At 44.9% G+C, this 17471-nt stretch overlaps 2 protein-coding genes across 3 annotated transcripts; one reads left to right on the top strand and one right to left on the bottom strand.

Annotated features, from left to right (window-relative positions):
- Window positions 1-5851: 5851 nt before the first annotated feature.
- ca6 (carbonic anhydrase VI) lies at window positions 5852-10987 on the top strand. The gene is made up of 10 exons (XM_035644204.2): window positions 5852-6023; window positions 6614-6793; window positions 7105-7253; window positions 7788-7883; window positions 8860-8926; window positions 9217-9374; window positions 9536-9662; window positions 9812-9895; window positions 9976-10008; window positions 10131-10987. The coding sequence occupies exons 1-10, from the start codon at window positions 5867-5869 to the stop codon at window positions 10763-10765; spliced, it is 1686 nt and encodes a 561-aa protein (XP_035500097.2). The 5' UTR covers window positions 5852-5866; the 3' UTR covers window positions 10766-10987.
- Window positions 10986-16367, bottom strand: LOC118316410 (solute carrier family 2, facilitated glucose transporter member 5-like). Of its 2 annotated transcripts, XM_035644206.2 has the most exons (12): window positions 16208-16367; window positions 16005-16103; window positions 15747-15907; window positions 15533-15657; window positions 15279-15431; window positions 15027-15152; window positions 14758-14945; window positions 14464-14574; window positions 14237-14338; window positions 12581-12656; window positions 12266-12393; window positions 10986-11442 (listed from the first exon to the last, which is right to left on the bottom strand). In XM_035644206.2, exons 1-12 carry the CDS (start codon window positions 16250-16252, stop codon window positions 11218-11220), a joined length of 1539 nt encoding a protein of 512 aa, XP_035500099.1. In that variant the 5' UTR covers window positions 16253-16367; the 3' UTR covers window positions 10986-11217. The 2 variants fall into 2 exon arrangements, with proteins under 2 accessions (XP_035500099.1, XP_047186677.1); XM_047330721.1 differs by lacking the exons at window positions 16005-16103; window positions 16208-16367 and having other exon boundaries at window positions 15533-15610; window positions 15747-15886.
- Between the last annotated feature and the right edge of the window lie 1104 nt (window positions 16368-17471).

Here is a 17471-nt window from a genome sequence, read left to right as displayed (position 1 = left end):
ATGCCATTGGTCGGTCACGTTTTGTAGCACTGACTTAAAAAAAGAAAGAAAATGTTTCCATCATGAATGTCACGACATTAATGTCATAATTATGGTGTATATATATATATATATATATATATATATAGCGTTTTTACCAATGCTCAAAGCCACTTTACATAGACTAAAACAGAAAAATCATATAAAGCAAGGTTGTATGTTTTCACTTTAGTTCAGTGGATTCCTTTTGTGCTACTTTACAATTCTAATCTATTACATTTGGAGGGAATTGATATAGTTTTTACTCCACTAAATGTATCTAACAGCATGATTTGGTTATTGATTATTTTGGTTTGAAATAAATATAAATTGATAAAATAAAATGCACCACTGTGAATTAAAGTACACACCACTAGGAAGCTAGGGAGGCTAGAATATGTCTCCCCTTGACCAACTACGACACTAGCTTAAAGTTTATATGTTTATATACTATTTTTGCAAAGATTGTACTAAGTAAAAATGCAGGACATTTACTCAGAGTTTTGTGTTTTGATTTGTTTTGCATCAACATCAACACATTGTTTTTCCTTATATCTGTGTTGGGTCATTTATACCTGACGTTTGGAGGTGTTTAAATGTTTTCCCATGCTATTTACACACTATAAATCACTGGCACCCAACAGAGATACACACTCATGGGTAGAAAACCCCGGTGTCAATAATCAAACCTAAGACAGTGGGTTGTTGTATTTTTTTCTGTTCAACGACAGTGACAGAGAAAGACTTGTATTTCTGTATTTAAAACAGGGACTGAAACAGTAATTTATTTGGAGATTGCAGTGATGAATTCCAACATGAGAGAATCTGGGTTTCCCCCAGACGTCTGACATGTCATCATTCCTGGACACAAGCGTCATGCAGCTGCGCAGTGCAGTGCAGTGCAGTGCAGTGCAGTGCAGCATCCAGGCTGCAACGGTGGGATGAATGTCTGCTGCAGTGACCTTGACAACCTGTCAGTGTGACATCCTACTGCGCCACCTGCTGCCCACATGCTCTCAGTAAAATGCCACAACAACAGCTGCCTTCAGCTGACATTTCCAAATAAGTATAGAATCCATTATGACGGTTGTTCGCGATTCACTTAAACACTTTTGTCCCCTCTGACATCACATTTTTAAAACAACAAACACACAGGTTGAACAGAAGCTCACTGTCCAAAATACACATTGTATTTGAAAAAGGCTTGAACTCTCACAAAACAGTCAGCACACGCAGCGAAAGAATATATTTCCCTCACACTCCACAACTTCAGACAATGAAATTTGTACTGTTCCATTACCGCTTGTAACATAATAGTACCTGCTGAAAAGGGCTAGTAAGCATATCTCAACATATCATTGTTTATTATTAAGATGATTTTACAAGAGATATAACCCTGCTGCACCTGCATGTTTTACACTTCTTTGAGATGCCCTGTTGAAATGCAGTAAAAAAGTGAAATTTTGCTAATAAAGTTTCAATTGATTCTTATCTGCAGCTCTTTATGTGCCCATGAACCGTTCTTCACATGCAACACCAACAGAAAGCATTTATACAAAATTGGACATTCAACATGGTTGAGTGCATTTTGTACTTTTTGTACTATTCACATGCATTTGGCCTCTTTAATCAATGTTTGCAAAGAGTACAGTTGAACCAAAAGAGTTTGGGGTCTTTGTATGAGATCACAGACTTCTGCTGTGCGAACAAGGTAGTGATGAACATCAAGTGGATCATTCCACGGTCATCTCAAGCAATACATATTTTTTAAGATCATGTGTTTTGTATATTAATATATTAAAGCCAGATTTGAGCTTTTCTACTTGACTTTCCAACTCCACTACATTTCAGAAATTTGCACCTTCTGCACCTATAACAAAAAACCGGACTGTAGTTTAATATATTATTTTTGAGTTTAGTATTTCTTCATGGCCATTCATAAGTGATATAGCATATCTTGCCACACAGCCTGGAAACAAGAGGGAAACTGTTCGGCTGTCTTTGGTAACCCGAGTGTCTCCCACCTGTGTGACATGCTCTTTCTTCCCTCATACTCCTGACATCCACCTGCGAAATGGTTGGATGCAGCTGCACCGGCACTCTGCTAATAATATGCTGAGGAAGGCAGCAGCCAGATGTAAGAAAGAATGATAAGAGAGTTGGTTATCTGTAGCATGTTGCTGTCAGCCAGTTTAAAATTTTTTCCCAGAGCCGAAGCCTCTATGATGTTACAGTACAATATGAGGCATGTGTGGATGACGGTGCTGCCGTGAGTCGTGAAGCCAGAATGAAAGTTGGTCTGCTGATTCACTCCACTTACCCTGTATGTGCGAGGGCAGGCCGGAGATTCAGAGCTGCCCCGTTACAAGTGCAACAGAAGTAGAAACTCTTTTGTTCCCCGCGGAATAAACCTGTTGAATTTGCACATATTATCTTAGCATATTAATTTGAGTTACTTCAGTGGAGCAAGACTGTAGCATTGTACTTTGTTTGGTATGTTATAGGATACATCTTAGGAACATATCTGTACTGTATTATCATCATTATTATGATTATTAATTTTTTGTCTTTTATCTTGTGAAAACCGAGTTTCCCACCTGGGATAGTAAATGACTGAACTCAGTTCATGTCAGCTACTCAACTGAACTGAATTTACCCTGTTCCAATTTTTGAAGGATTGCTAAATATGATCTCCTCCCTTTATGTCACAATAACATCTCCAGTTCAGAAAATGTGACAAAATATATCATAATTTTCATTGCAACGATCTCGACAGCCAAACATATGGATGCGTTGTTTTCAGACCATAGTCGACAACATTAATTCTTGAGACACAGCGTTTTCATAAAGTATGTCCTCATGAAAAAAATCTCATTGCAAATGCTGAGCTGCCATAAAAGACCAGTGTGGTCCAGTGGAGCGGCTCACTGACTCAGACTGTGTCATGGGAAGTTTCCAGGTACGAATGTGTGCAAATGTGCGAGCAGGGCGTTCCTGGACAGATGCTTCATGCTCTGCTAATCTGGTTTAAAGGTAAATAAAGACTCAATCTCAATAACCAGGACTCACCTCACAGTCAATATGTTTTCATATAGACAGAATAACTTGAGTAACGGTGAGCTGTGCAACACAACTTCCCCAAATATCTTGAGTATGCAAGATTTGTTTAATATAGGTTAATGTCGGTCAGGGAACTTTCATCAACATGAATCATGTTCACTTTGACTTATTTGCACAAACCTTGGAATCAAACCATATATCAAAGAGTTCACTCGCGCTATTAAAACAAATTGACTGTCACACAGCAAAAAAATAACCTCTGTGGTTTTTACGTCCTGTTCACTCAAGGAGCTTGTTGGTGCAGACGCAGAGAGGTCTCATTTATGGAATGTATGTTTAATCTTACTGTCTATTACTTATCCAGGTTATCTTATTCACATTAAGATTATTGTGGATAAAATAACCTGGTTAAGTTACATCAACAAGTTAAAAAAGGGCCAATAATTCTTCACATTAGTTGGGAGTAAATGGTAAAATAAGATGGAGTCATATGACAGTTACATATTGCCAGGGCTGGTGGAAGCCACTGCATATACTGGGTGAAAAGTGAAGGTACCAGTAGTCATATGGTTTGAATTGGCCTTTTCACTGTACTTCCATCACACCATAACCAGTAGGTTCTGGGACTTTCCGTCCCAACGACATACTTTGAGAACTTCACTGTAATAAATTCTGATGTGAAATGTCAAATTTAGTATTGGTGGCTTCGTATCCTGGGAACACCGGCAGTCACCTTTTGCTAATATCATCCTATATCTGACCAATTGTACCAAAGATAAGTCTAAGTTCCCTAAATTCCATGATGACAGAACCCATTTTTGTTGTTGTTGTATTTGTTTCCCCTTTACTGGGACCACATACACGTACAATCTGCAGCTGAGTCATATATGTCAAGCTCACCATACAGGGCCTTTAAATTACTAGGCTTGCTGTCGGCCGGTACAATGACATCATTAAAGTGCCCAACGCCGTAAAAACTATGATTGTCCTAATGGTAAAGATAAACCTAGTGATTTACTGGAGAAGAAGGCAGCTCCAGATATTTTCTAAGTGCTGGTGTGTGCTAGTCAATCGCCAAGGGGAATCAAAAAGGTTGTCCCGTCACTTCACCCGAAGAGATCAGCTCGGCTTTCTCCACCTGCATTTGTTTAACACAGTTTTTATCCCTTCCGGGCCTCGATAGCCAAACACAAAAACAACTGGTATCAATCAAGTGCAGGTCGACGAGGGGTCGTAAACTCCAGTCCAGAGAGGAAGGAACAATGAGTCTTAAATCAAGGTGAGTCCTTTGATCACGTTGTAATTCAATCAGGTCGTTGCGCGCGCACACACACTCTCTCTCTCTCTCTCACACACACACACACACACACACTCAGGCATACAGAGAGATCTATAACTCTCCCCGACTAAATTTATTTCTTGATTCCTGACTCAACCCACCTTAGACTTTTAACAGTAGTGCACAAGCCAAATTTTCATCCTCACCTCAAACTTAAACCTAATTCAATCGGCAGGACCAGTTCCAGAACATTCAGGCGAGGGGTGGCGCCTGGGTAGAGCGCCAATGCGTTTGCCATGGATCTTCTAAAAAATTTCCAAGGGACTGGCAGTCAGTGAAAATGTCCAGAGCAAGTTTTGCTGACATTTGCATTTTACCATATTGAAAAATGTCAGAGAAAATGTCTGGACTTCAGTGCCTGTCTGAAAGCAAGTCTAGAAACACTGTCCTCAATCCTATGATAACCTTGAGGAAAGAGTAAAACACCTAGTTGTATATTAATAGGTTCTGTAACTTACTAATTGAATAGAAATGATGAGGATAACTGAATATCGGTGTTTGAACCCCCTCAAGTCCGGGAGCTGTCGTAGTTGAACAGGCCATCAGGTCACCAGGACAAATTGAGGCGGGATAAATCCCAGTGCGACGCCGCATCAGTGGGTCAGTGTCACATTGCTAAGTTTACCAAACCAGGCTTACAGAGATGCAAATGCTGGAGGTTTCATTATTCTAAAGCGATCACATGAAGATAAGTTAAAGCAGCAAAAAACGTCCTTGTGGGTACATGAGCAAACTAGGAGATCTCACACTCACACAAACCACTCACACGCCCCTGACTTCGACAGCCCTGGCATTTACAGGTGTCGGACATGTTGCAGCAAGTGTGCAATGTCGGGCGAAACATGGAATCCTGCATCATTACTGGCTCCCATGTCTTGCTTTGTTTTTTTTTAAATTCACGGGAGTCTTCATTTATCAGCAACTGTCCAATTCCTTCAGAATGACTCACCGTTTTACCAACAAAGTGACACTGCTTCCGGTGACCGCTGATAAGTTTTTGCCAGGACTTCCCGGACACAAGTGAGACAGCAAGTGTGTTTTTTTTTCTATCCCACATGAGAACAGTGTTTCAAGATGTTAGATGGGAGAGGCACAGGCCAGCGGATGGCGTCAACGAAGGCAACAAGGTCCCATATGTCCAACGGGACATGTGAGACTGCAGCTTTTTGTTCTCAAGGGGGAGCAATCAGTCCTTCGTCGTGGCTATTGACCTGACACCATTACCTGCAGACTCAATTTGCCAAAGTGAAGAGGGAAACAACCCACCTGCAGACACACTGATGCACATTTGGAGCTGAAGCCCTGTGGGACGAGCACAGGTCAGGTGAGACCGCCTGGTGCTCAGCAGGAGCTCCTCGTCCCCTCCTCCCTGACACGTCGGGGCTGCTGGGAAGAGCTCTGGGGCGTCTCCAGGTTCCCTGTAACACCTCCCCCTCGCTGGCAGTTTAAATGGCGAGGGGGAGCCTCCGAGAGGTGACAGTGTCCTGCCAGAGGAGAAGCGAGGGCGCAGCAGCGATGGAGTCTCTCTCTGCCTTGCTCTCCGCCGTGCTGCTCTGTGCCGCCAGCGCCGGGATCCCTCACGATGGGATTCACTGGACCTACACAGGTGGGTCATGTCAGCACGCCACTCATTTTACACGCTCATTGTGATTATTAGTGTGATTATCAGTATTTTTCACCGACATTGATTGCACTTAAAGGCGACGACCAACTCAGAGTGTGTGCATTTGGGAGGCAAGTTAAATCATTTGTAGACGACAATGTGGTCGTCGTCGGTCCACAGTCAGCCGGAGCCATTTGGCCCCTGGCTGTGGCGGGCGACGCGCAACAGATTTGCCAGAGAGGGGGGGGGGGGGGGTGAAGGCTCGTACAGACCGGCAGGGGCGAGGTGTGAGGATGGGGCAGAGCCGTGGGTCGGAATAACATCGGAGAGAAACACACACACACACACACACACATACACACACACACACCAGCAGCTGAACGAGGCCCGAGAACCAACGACACCAAACAAGAGCGCGCGCCTGGAGCGAGCGGGGTCCCGTCGAAGAGAGAGAGAACACAATCACAGTCCTTGGGCTTTCTTTCTTCTTCTTCTTCTTCTTCTTCTTCTTCATCTTCTTTTTAAGAAGTGGATTCATTTGACAATGTGATCTTATTTCACGCCCCCCCCCCCCCCCCCCACCCCCGGCGCAGAGGGAGCTCTGGACCAGATGCACTGGCCCACCAAGTACCCGGCGTGCGGCGGGAAGAAGCAGTCCCCCATAGACATCCAGCGGCGCAACGTCAGGCACAACCCGGACATGCTGCAGCTGGACCTGAGCGGGTACGACGGCCAGAGCGGGACGTTCCTCATGTCCAACAACGGCCACTCGGGTAAGAGACGGAGAGCAGGGACGTGGGGGACTTCGGGGGCCCGTGCCCTGTCAAAGGGGCCACGGGAGGCCGAGTCGGAGGCCTCCAAAGCATGATGGAGAACTCTGGTTCCTTCACGCTTTCTGAAAGTTTCCCACGTTTTTACAGTTTGGTGCAACAAGTCAGTGTTCACGACTCGGCTATGAGCATCACATCTACACACTATGTGTGGAAATATGTGTGGACATGTGTGAACTATTGGCCGTGCTGAAGTATTTGTAATGTGTGCAGTTCCTCATTTGGGTTTTCTCAATATCTTTTGTTGGCATCAGTTCAAATCGACCTGCCTCCCACGATGATCATCACCAAGGGCCTCCCCGGGAAATACACGGCTGTCCAGATGCACCTGCACTGGGGCGGCTGGGACCTGGAGGCCAGCGGGTCAGAGCACACCGTCGACGGCATCCGTTACATGGCGGAGGTGGGCGTCGGAGGAGACGGCATTTTGATGGGGGTTTTGACATGAAAGTTAGGATATGAGGGCCGGCTGCGACTGAAGCCGAGGCCCCCGTTGCAGAGACGACATAACCATCCTCCGTGCATTGAAGCCTGTGGTCAATCAAGCGGACGCAGTTTGTATATACAGACCTGTTTTGAAAAGTGAACACGAGTTACAACTACGCAAGAAAAGTGCATTTGTGCAGAAATTATGACATCGCCTCTGTTCACTCCCACTGTGTGGAAATTGAAATTGATTCATTTTTATTCTGTAAACAAGGAAACTGAACCTACCTTTAAATTTTTTTTCCCCTTACGATTCAATATGTGAGCCAACGGAATGTTTTTCTTCTGTTTCTCCTTGCCAACTATTAACCAGCTCGTTCCTTTGCCTTGAGATTTTACTGAATTCAAAGTTAATCAACATTTGTATTTCTGAGTGAAGAGGGTTTTTTTTTTCCGCATTTTCTCATTTGGGCACATTTTGTCCTCTGACCTGCTCTGCATTTCCCTCCAGCTCCACGTCGTCCATTACAATTCTGACAAGTACAAGAGCTTCACTGAGGCCAGAGACAAGCCAGACGGGCTGGCGGTGCTCGCCTTCTTCTATGATGTACGTAAGCCACAAACACTTCTGTTCCCCTTCCTCGACGTCCTTCTTTGTCCAAGTGCCTGCTCCTTCGACATGTTGCCAGAACGCCAGCACAATTTCAGATATACGACCATCAGCTCTTCAATGGGAACTTTAGAAAAAAGGGGGAAAAAGTCTGTGATGTTAAATGTTCATTTGCCAAATTGCTCAGTGTCCTTTGAAGTGTGCGGCACTTTGTTTCGGTCATCCTGCTGAGGGTAAACGCTCTTTAGAGAATTCAGCTGCACGCCGACATATTGACTGAGTGCTTTCCTCCAGAGGAACGCTCTGGAGCTCTGGAGCCCAGGCAGCCTGCGGCTCTCAGCTACGAGAGGTCATCGCTGCAGTGATGTACCACTGCCGGCGCATGAAGAGTTTGGACTAACCTCTTTAAAAAGAAATGGTTCAGATTACTTGACATTGCACTTGAGTCTGGCTTATTACATCCCGGGTCATTGGGTGGATGTTTTGTTTAGCCCTCAGAATGTTAATGATAAGACTGTAGTGAGCTTCGGATAATTGTCAGGTTGTCAGACAGGATGTAAAATATTTGGTAAAAATCCATTAGTCTTTAGTTCAACATTAACTTAACAAACCGTGCACACAGTTTTAATGTGCAGTGACTGAGCAACTATTACCAATATCTAGCATGCGCTCACTTTTAATTTTTTGCTTCCAAATGAAGTTGTTCAGATCACCTTTAACAAAGCTTTAGCCAATCATGTTTCTTGCCCTGTCGGACTTTGTTGTAGTGATGCCACGGTGTTCTCAGTCCTTACGTTGGCTAATGCAATGTTATCCATTACACGTAGTAATGAACTCGGGAAAATAAGACGAGTTATGACGAACTGGAATAATGAATCCAAGAGCTGAGTTCAGGGTTCAAATTAAATTCTTCTGCAGTGAGTGAACGAGCCTTTAAAGCTTTAAGTCTGACACCGCTTTGCTTTGTATCCAGGACGGGCATTTCGAGAACACTTACTACAGTGATTTTATCTCCAACCTGGAAAAAATCAAGTATGCAGGTGAGTTACTTCTGCACCACACAGAGACTTAAAGGGTTTTTAAACAAAAGTCATATTTATTCACAGCAACAAAAGTCACTGTCTGTATTCCTGAGGTCTAACAAACATTTTCTTCTTCATAAAAAACATTTAAGCCTACTTTTATGTTTGTGCCTTCATACACAAGACCATCAAAATGGCCAAACACACATATAGAAGCGCTCCACAGCGCTGCTAGTTTCCACAGGGCGCCTTTAACTTCCCTTGAAGTGAGTGAGTTAGATAATGTGACTCTCCTGTGTCCCCGACAGGTCAGTCCATGAACATATCGAGCATCAATGTGCGCTCCATGCTCCCCGAGAACCTCAACCATTTCTTCAGATACCAGGGCTCCCTCACCACTCCTCCCTGCTACGAGAGCATCCTCTGGACGGTGTTTGACACGCCCATCACTCTCTCCCATAACCAGGTACGGCAGACAGACGTCAGCTTGCTCCAAATAAATACCGGTTCAAACAGAGTCAAACTTTTAAGTCCTGTTCGGAACCAGACTTTAAATTTCAAACAGGCTTATTTGGGATATTATGTCTCTCTGTGTCATAAGTTCATTTTCTTCTCTGTGATGTTCAGATCAGGAAACTGGAGAGTACTCTGATGGACATGGACAACAAGACTCTGTGGAATGACTATCGCATAGCCCAGCCTCTCAACGACCGAGTGGTAGAGGCGTCTTTCTTCCCTCGCCTGGGGAAAGGAAGTATGTAGCGTGTGGCAACAGTGTGATTACGCAGAAGTAGAAAAAAAAAAGGGGGAAATATAATGTATTGCTCAGAATGTATGAGAGGCACAAACAACGCCCCCGTGTCTAATCCATGTCATTTTTATCCACCTTTTGTTTTTTTTCAGCATTTTGCCGGCAAGATGAAATTGAATCCAGGCTCCTGAAGATCGAGGGCCTGATAACTTCGATTGGAAAGCACATGCACTCAAGTAAGTGAGCTGTTAAAGATGGCTGAACGGGACATGAAAGCTCTCATATTTACTTTCTTCTTCTTAAATATTCCCTCTAGGTGGACAACGCAACTCAAGGCCGTCTAAATTTGGTAAGTGCTTTGTTTCCATCCCGACTGAATTTGAGATTTCAATATCGTCTGGGAACATGGAAGATGGTAGATGGATATTTTCTCGCTCTCCGGTCTGATTCTGGCTTTTCTGTCTTGCTCAGAACATCGCGCGTTGTTTCCGCTGGTGCTCCACTTCCAGGAGAAAAATTCCGGCAGCTATGCTTTGGCTCGCCTCAACCATCCCATGGAGCTCGACTCCTTCACCGTCTGCATGCACGTCCTGCCCCAGGCAGAGGGCATCCACACTGTCATCTCCTACTCCAGCAACGGCAACGATAACGAGCTGATGATCTCCATCGGAGAGGAAGGAGATGGGCGGGAAGTGGGTCTCTGGATTGGCAACGAGTTTGTCAACCTGCCGCACAACTTCAAGTCCCACGACTGGGCCAACTACTGCATCACCTGGTCGTCCCACACCGGCGGCGCGGACCTGTGGATCAACGGCATGGTGGGGGAGCAGAGGTACCTGAAGAGCGGTTACACAACCAGCCCTGGGGGCGTGTTCATCCTGGGCAAAGACCAGGATGGACTGCTGGGCATCTCTAACGCGGACGCCTTCGTGGGCAAGATGACTGATGTCAACGTGTGGGACTACGTCCTGACCACAGCAGACATCCGGGACCAGATGCTCTGCGAGAGGAACAGCACTGTGGTGGGAAACGTGTTCAGCTGGGGGACCACCGGACTCAGTCTGTACGGGGGGGTGCAGCTCGACAGTCAGTACAGATGTAACTGACGAGGCTCGGCTGCTTGTGTTTGTGTTTGTACATGTATGATGTTGCATTAAACCAAAATATCACTGCTGATGTTGGGGATTTTTCATAGCCGTTGCATATGTGATGATGAATAAATGTCTTTCGGACCCCTGTAAGTCAATATTTAATGCAAACTATATTTCATAGCTTCCGCCGTGTATTGTATTCACATCTTTGCGTCATCAATAAAGGCTTACAAGGGACGTTTTTGTTTTGTTTAATGACCCAAGCACCCATTCACTTCTCTAGTAGTGCAAACATTAATACACAGTCTCCAGTGAACCGCACAAAGGTGTTTGTATTCTTTTCATAGCAGGCACAAACCACCCATACAACAAGGGACTATGAAAAGATTTCCTGTAAAAAAAAAAGAAAGAAAAAGCAGCCACCCCAGAGCGCAGACTTCCTCTCCTGTGAATGCTCCCATTTTTCTTCAGAAAGCGGTGACCTTCACTGCATCCTGCAGGCTTTCTTTGCTCTCCTTCAGTGGCCGCTCTCCGTCGCCCAGTTTAATCTCCACTTTGTTCCTCTTGGCAAACATCTGGCAGATCTCCAAGAAGGTCTTGTTCTTGGTCTCTGGGACCACCAGCCAGATGTAGATCAGCGTGACCAGGCAGACGACGGAAAAGAGGATGAAGCTGTAAGGGCCCAGGCCCCTCTGGAGGGAGAAGGAGAGGAAATGTGGAAATCAGTGTGTTCTCAAGACGGATCTCAGTTCGCTAGGTCCCGCTGGCTAAAACCAAAGCAGTCTAATACAACGGTCCTGCATTAACATCCTCTGTCATGAAGGTCGTGATGCTCAGTTTGTGTTGAATTTGTTTCAGAACACTGGTGATTTTGACTGTATGGTCACTTTGGAGGCTGCAGTTTGAGGTGCCGCCATTATTTTGTCCACCCCGTTTACAGTATATCACAAAGGGTTATAGACAACAGAACAACGGTTACACCTCTGTGTAATGTGGCACAGTTCAACAGCAACACAAAACGCATTGTCCAAAATGATCGTACAGTTGAATCAACGACTCAAACAAAAGTTTCCGCAGAAAATGATCACCTTCATGCAGCGTTTGGAATTGTTGCTTCATGAAGGTGAGACTGCATCCCTCTTAGCTGCGTGCACTTGGCAAACTGCAGATGAGTTTGTGTTGACCAGACGCCAGATGTTTTTGTTCTCAGTTACACAGAAACTAGGACACATTCCAGCTTTGTTTGCGTTTGGGTCTGAAGATGAAGACTTGAGAGGAAGTAAATAATGGACAAGTAAAATATGTGTTTGTCTTCAAGATGGCACGGAAAGCCAAAGACAGACACACAGCTCACACTGAGGTTGAGTAATCCAAAACAATCACATTACAGGAAGGAAGTGGAGTGATTTTGTGTGCTGCCTTGCTGGTTACACTTAAAATACCGGTAGCTAATTGCACTTAAAATAAACCTCTTGCTCCCTCAGTGTAAGAGTTCTCCGAAATTGGGCAACCGACCTCTAGGAAGGGGAAGACGAGGCCGACGGTGAAGTTGGAGAGCCAGTGGACGGATCCTGCGACCATGAAGGCGGCGGGCCTGGCCGACTGCCGGAACATCTCAGTGGTCACCACGTAAGGAATGGGACCTGCGGGGGAGCAGATGTGGTTCAGCTGCAACCAAAACAGTTGAGACGCGCGGACACGCCGCGGTCAGATTTACTTTGTGTATCATTACATGTCTGGCCACGTCCAAACAACACTTCAGCTAATGGAGGATCCTGTTATAATCAGTGGGTGTGTGTTAATGACCACTGGTGGCGGGGTCAGACTCACTGGGACCTATGGCATGTCCTATGACGTAGACGATGACACAGGTGATGCTGATGTACGGCATCCACGTCACATTCCCCTGCGAACACAAACCACCAGCTGGCGCCAGTCATGTTGATGCTGTCAAACAGGAACAAATGTGTAACACAGCCTCCGTAATGGCTGCCTTCCAGGATGGTTACGCCAGCTGCTTTCTCTCCTTTTCTCTAAGCTGTCGCCGAAAGTATTGCCTGTGTGAACGTGTGGGGTCCAGGTGAGATCACAGGGTTTCAGGAGGGCAGCACTGGTTTTGCGGTTCTGTCTAATGCTCAGTGTCTCTTATACATAAGTGGTTGCTGACTGTTTTCATGTCCCACACTTCTCATGAAGCCGCCAAATGGAGATGTCAAGTCATCATTTTTACTTTCTGCCCAAACTGTTATGGCTTTGTGTTTCTGTTCTTTGGAAAATACTACTGAAACAGTGACCATGATGTCAAAAGAGATGACTTCAAGCTGTAAAGAAAGGGGCTCTCTCTTACAAGGCGACAAAAGAACTTTGGCTCTTTTGCCAAATGTCAATTCAGATTCTGCATTGTTTTCCTGGTTCTGTTCACCATTGCCTCATCTCCACGCATACCTGAACACTTGCTCCCCGATTACCTATACACAGTATGTTTACCTTATGTCAGAGATATTACAAGTTTTAGACTTCCAATCTAATTACATCCAACTCGTAGTTAGATTGGGAAACGTTCTGTTTATCCAACCAGGCACCAGATGAAATTCATGTGCCTGAAAACCAAACAAATGTTGTTATTTCACAACAGCAAAAGTCTTTGAATGGAATCAACCACCAGTGGATATTGCTGCTATGTTGTAAATTGCATTATATTTACCCTGTCTGTTAATTAATTCCCTTTTATTGATTTTTTAAAAATTGTCTTTTAAAATCAATTCTACGGTATTACATTGTCAGCATGATTTCTATTTGTTCATCAGTTCAATTTTGAATCACTTTGAACTGCATCAACTTGTATGAAAAGTGCTGTACAAATGAAATTTGATTGACGGATGAACAGTCAACAACGAAATCCTCATACAGCCAACTCTGTTATTAAAGCAAATTTTGTTTCCAGTCTCTACCATCTATCCTGTGGATGCAGCATTAGTCCCAGTGGTGCTCCCTATTGTCTAATGTCATAATCATAGCCCCCCTCCTCCCTGACCTGTTCCACCACCTGTCTTGGATTTTCTTTTTTTCGCTTCTGACTTGTTGTTGCTCGTACAACGTTACTTTTGACAAAGTAAACTTTGGATTTACTGGACTTGTTTTTCCTGTAGGTTGCACTCCACACCCTGTGCTACTTAACTGTCACACACCCAAATTATACAAGGTAGGGAATCAGGGGACACTAACATTACAAAACAAACAAGCTTGCTTCAACTTATTGGCTGCACTCTATGTACCCAAGTGATTCACTTTAGGCTACCGATCAATGTTCAATTAAGGAATAAACAAACGAACATGTAATAAATCAGTGTTACAAATCTCCTGCGTCTCCACAGCAAACCTCCTAGCCTAAAGGTTTGGAAAAAACTCTGTCGACAGATCCCTTTGTTTTACCCCAGATGGCAGCAGAGTGACACTCTCACTGAAGCACTGACTCGGTTGTGGTACCTGGAGGTTGAGAGCAACCGTGAGCAGCACACAGGCTCCACAGCAGATCCCAAAGCCGCAGAGGAGGAGCAGCCGTCGTCCCGAGGCCTCCACGATGAAGACCTGGCGAGACAAATTCCCTGTCAAGAGCTTTTGTCTCGAACGTCAGACCCTGGACCTCAACTCCTCCACACAGACGTCTCGCTCCTACAGCTCTTCAGACTTTTTTAATGAGCAGGGGTACCCACAGCAGCTACGGTCATGAAGACGTTCACCGCTCCTGTTCCCACGGTGACGTACTGGATGTCATTCTGCTTGACCCCTGCAGAGGCATAAATGTTGTCTGCATAATAGTAAATCTGAGGAGGGAGAGAGAGAGAGAGACATGCATTATGGTTAAAGAATTGGAGGACCGAATGAAAACACAAGGAAGAGGATGCTGTGGCTGAAAACGACTCAGTTCAAAGCCCTGAAAGACTATTTGCTCTTCTTTCGGGCATCAGTGTGTTGAGGACGGGGACAACTGGACAGGCACGTCTTACCGCGTTGACCCCCGACAGCTGCTGGCCCATGTTCATGACGATGATGGAGACCAGCTGCCAGCGAAGAGAGCGCTGGGAGAGCAGGGAGAGCACGGACAGGTGGCCCTCGGCTCTCTCCGACTGGTCCTCCAGACGCATCTCGGACAGCTCTGCGTCCACATTGTCCAAACCACGCAGTCGCTGTAGCGCTAAGGCCGACGAGAAAGGCAGAATAGCACGACATGCAGTTTGCAGTTACTCTCCCTATGTGTCTCAGCTGTGTAAATCACCTTTCTTTGCCGTCTTCTCCTCTCCCCTCTGGATGAGCATGTACCTGGGGCTCTCTGGGAAGAAGGGCAGCAGAAGAAGCTCTATCAGGGCGGGAATACCGGTCAAACCCAGCATGAGAGTCCAACCTGGTTACGGAGGGAGCAGAGAACCAAACCAAAAATGTTCTGCAGAGTCTCAGCTTTTAAGGAGGTGCTTCTAAAACATCTAACCGAAAAAGGCTGAATAAAATGTAGTACTGTGGCAGTCAGTACCTGTGCTGTTGCCCAGTATGTTTCTGATGCCCAGCACTTGTGCGCTGAGGATGCCGATGGTGATGAAGAGCTGCGGTATGATGCCAATGGCTCCCCTCAGGTGTTTGGGCGAGAGTTCACCCAGATACATGGGCACCACGTTGGATGACAGACCTGCAGATGGGAAACGATGGATGAGCGAAATACAAAAAAACGCCTGCGTCTACGTAATCCACGCCGAAGACACGCATGTAGCTGAAATGACAGTATCTGACCTGCACAGATTCCCACTATAAATCTGGCCACAATGATGATCTCATATGACTTGGCAATCTCACTGACGCCCATCATCACTGCAGGGACGATGGAGAAGATGTTGTTGAAGAGGAGGGTGCCCTTCCTGTTGCAGGGTCAGTGCATGTGAAGTCGTATTAGACCAACAAGAAAGACGTGTTTTTACTCTAGATGGGGCCAAACTGTCTGTATTACCTCCCTAGTTTGTTGACCAGAGGAGCCACCATCAGAGAGCCAAAGAAGCCTCCCAGCGGGTACATGGACACGGACAGAGACCACAGCAGAGTCAAAAAGTTCTCCTCCATTGGCCGACCATTGCGCTCCATGTAGGTTTCATTATAGAACTGCTGCATGAACTAAAGAGACAAGAACAACAGCGATAAAAAAAACCACATCATCGCACCACTGACACTGCGTGTTGCAGTAAAGCTTTTGTTTCCCTGCTCTGGTTACCGGTGACGGAGAGTTGATCACAGCAACATTATATCCGTACTGGAAGGACGAGCCAAATGCAGATACGAGAGTTGCCAGTGCCAGGACTGCAGTTAACCTCTGTCGGGGGGAGATCGGTGCAAAATGTGAAACCGCTTTTCACTGTTTGTCCACAAAGCAGACAAGGCAAGAAATGTAATAATCACAATCCGGACTTGACTCACCCCTCTCCTCTCCACTGGCTTTTCCCATTCCTCTTCCACCTCCATGGCTGTGTTTGGACCTGTTGTCACTTTCAGCAACAGTAATCAGAGCAGTTTGTTTTACTGCACCGCTGGATTCATGCTTTGCCCTTTGGACATGAGGCCAGGGAGCGTAGCGGTAGTTTACAGCTTGGCTTCAGTTATGGCTTTAAATGTCGCTGACTGTACTCTCACTTCAGGATGTTTTTGCATGCCATACACTCCAGATATTAAATGCTGCCCTGGGCTGAAAGTTGATATGCGGTTGTGTTTTTTTTTTTATTGCACTGCAACTTCCACTCGTTTGGTTCAATCACGGAGATCTACAGCTGTCATTAAAATGCTGAAGTTGTGTCATCAGCAGTATGAACAGTCAGATGAGCATCTGTATTGCTGATTCACTGGCAGGCTGGATAACAGAATACATGTTGTCACCAAGTGACAACACTGGCAAAGCTCTCAGTGTCGATCTTTGTCCAATTTGAAGGATTCATCTGTTTATCAGCCCCACGGCAAATGTACCTAATTACAAAATTTAGAGCCATGTAACAACAAAGCAAAATATCACAAAAGATAAAACTGTTGAGCAAACCTGTTTTTGTCTGCATATGAATCGTGCTTATATACACTTTTGTAACATCTCTTCTACAGAAAGATCTTCCCATCAACGCAATAAATTAAACAATTTGTATAAATAATGATTAATAATTCCTCGAAACTGATGTCTTTTATGTTGGAATGTCCACGTCTGATGCTGAATTTGTAATATTTATTCATGTCAGGCAATGAACTTGTGTATCCCGGTAAAATATGTGTTGCACTGAAAAAAAACCCAATAACGATGGAAATAATCTGGATTTAGAAAGATGCAAAACCCTGTCTTTATGAAATTGTTTAGTTGAATTTCTTGCTGCGGCTGTTTTTATTAGACTTGGCAGTAAGATCAGTTTATAGGGGGGAAGCGTTGTAACTTGAATTTCGGTCCAAATGATCCCTCATTAGGATAATGCACTTTGAGTCACTTTGAGATAACACCTGTGCTTGTGAGAGAAGAAACATTGATGAATAAAACAGAGGCGGGCTCATAATAAATTCAATCCAGTATTACATGTCTTAGGAAAACACCCCAAAGAAAACTGGGACTTTTTCTCCATCCAAGGATGATATTCATTCAGATTAGTACAGTGTGAAGTAGGTTTAAAATCGGTCTTGTTTTTGCCAAGAGTTAAAAATAAAATCTTAGGAA

Source organism: Scophthalmus maximus, chromosome 3 (assembly GCF_022379125.1).
Source record: "Scophthalmus maximus strain ysfricsl-2021 chromosome 3, ASM2237912v1, whole genome shotgun sequence".
In the NCBI taxonomy this organism is placed as follows: domain Eukaryota; kingdom Metazoa; phylum Chordata; class Actinopteri; order Pleuronectiformes; family Scophthalmidae; genus Scophthalmus; species Scophthalmus maximus.
This window is presented reverse-complemented; position numbering and strand designations above follow the sequence as displayed.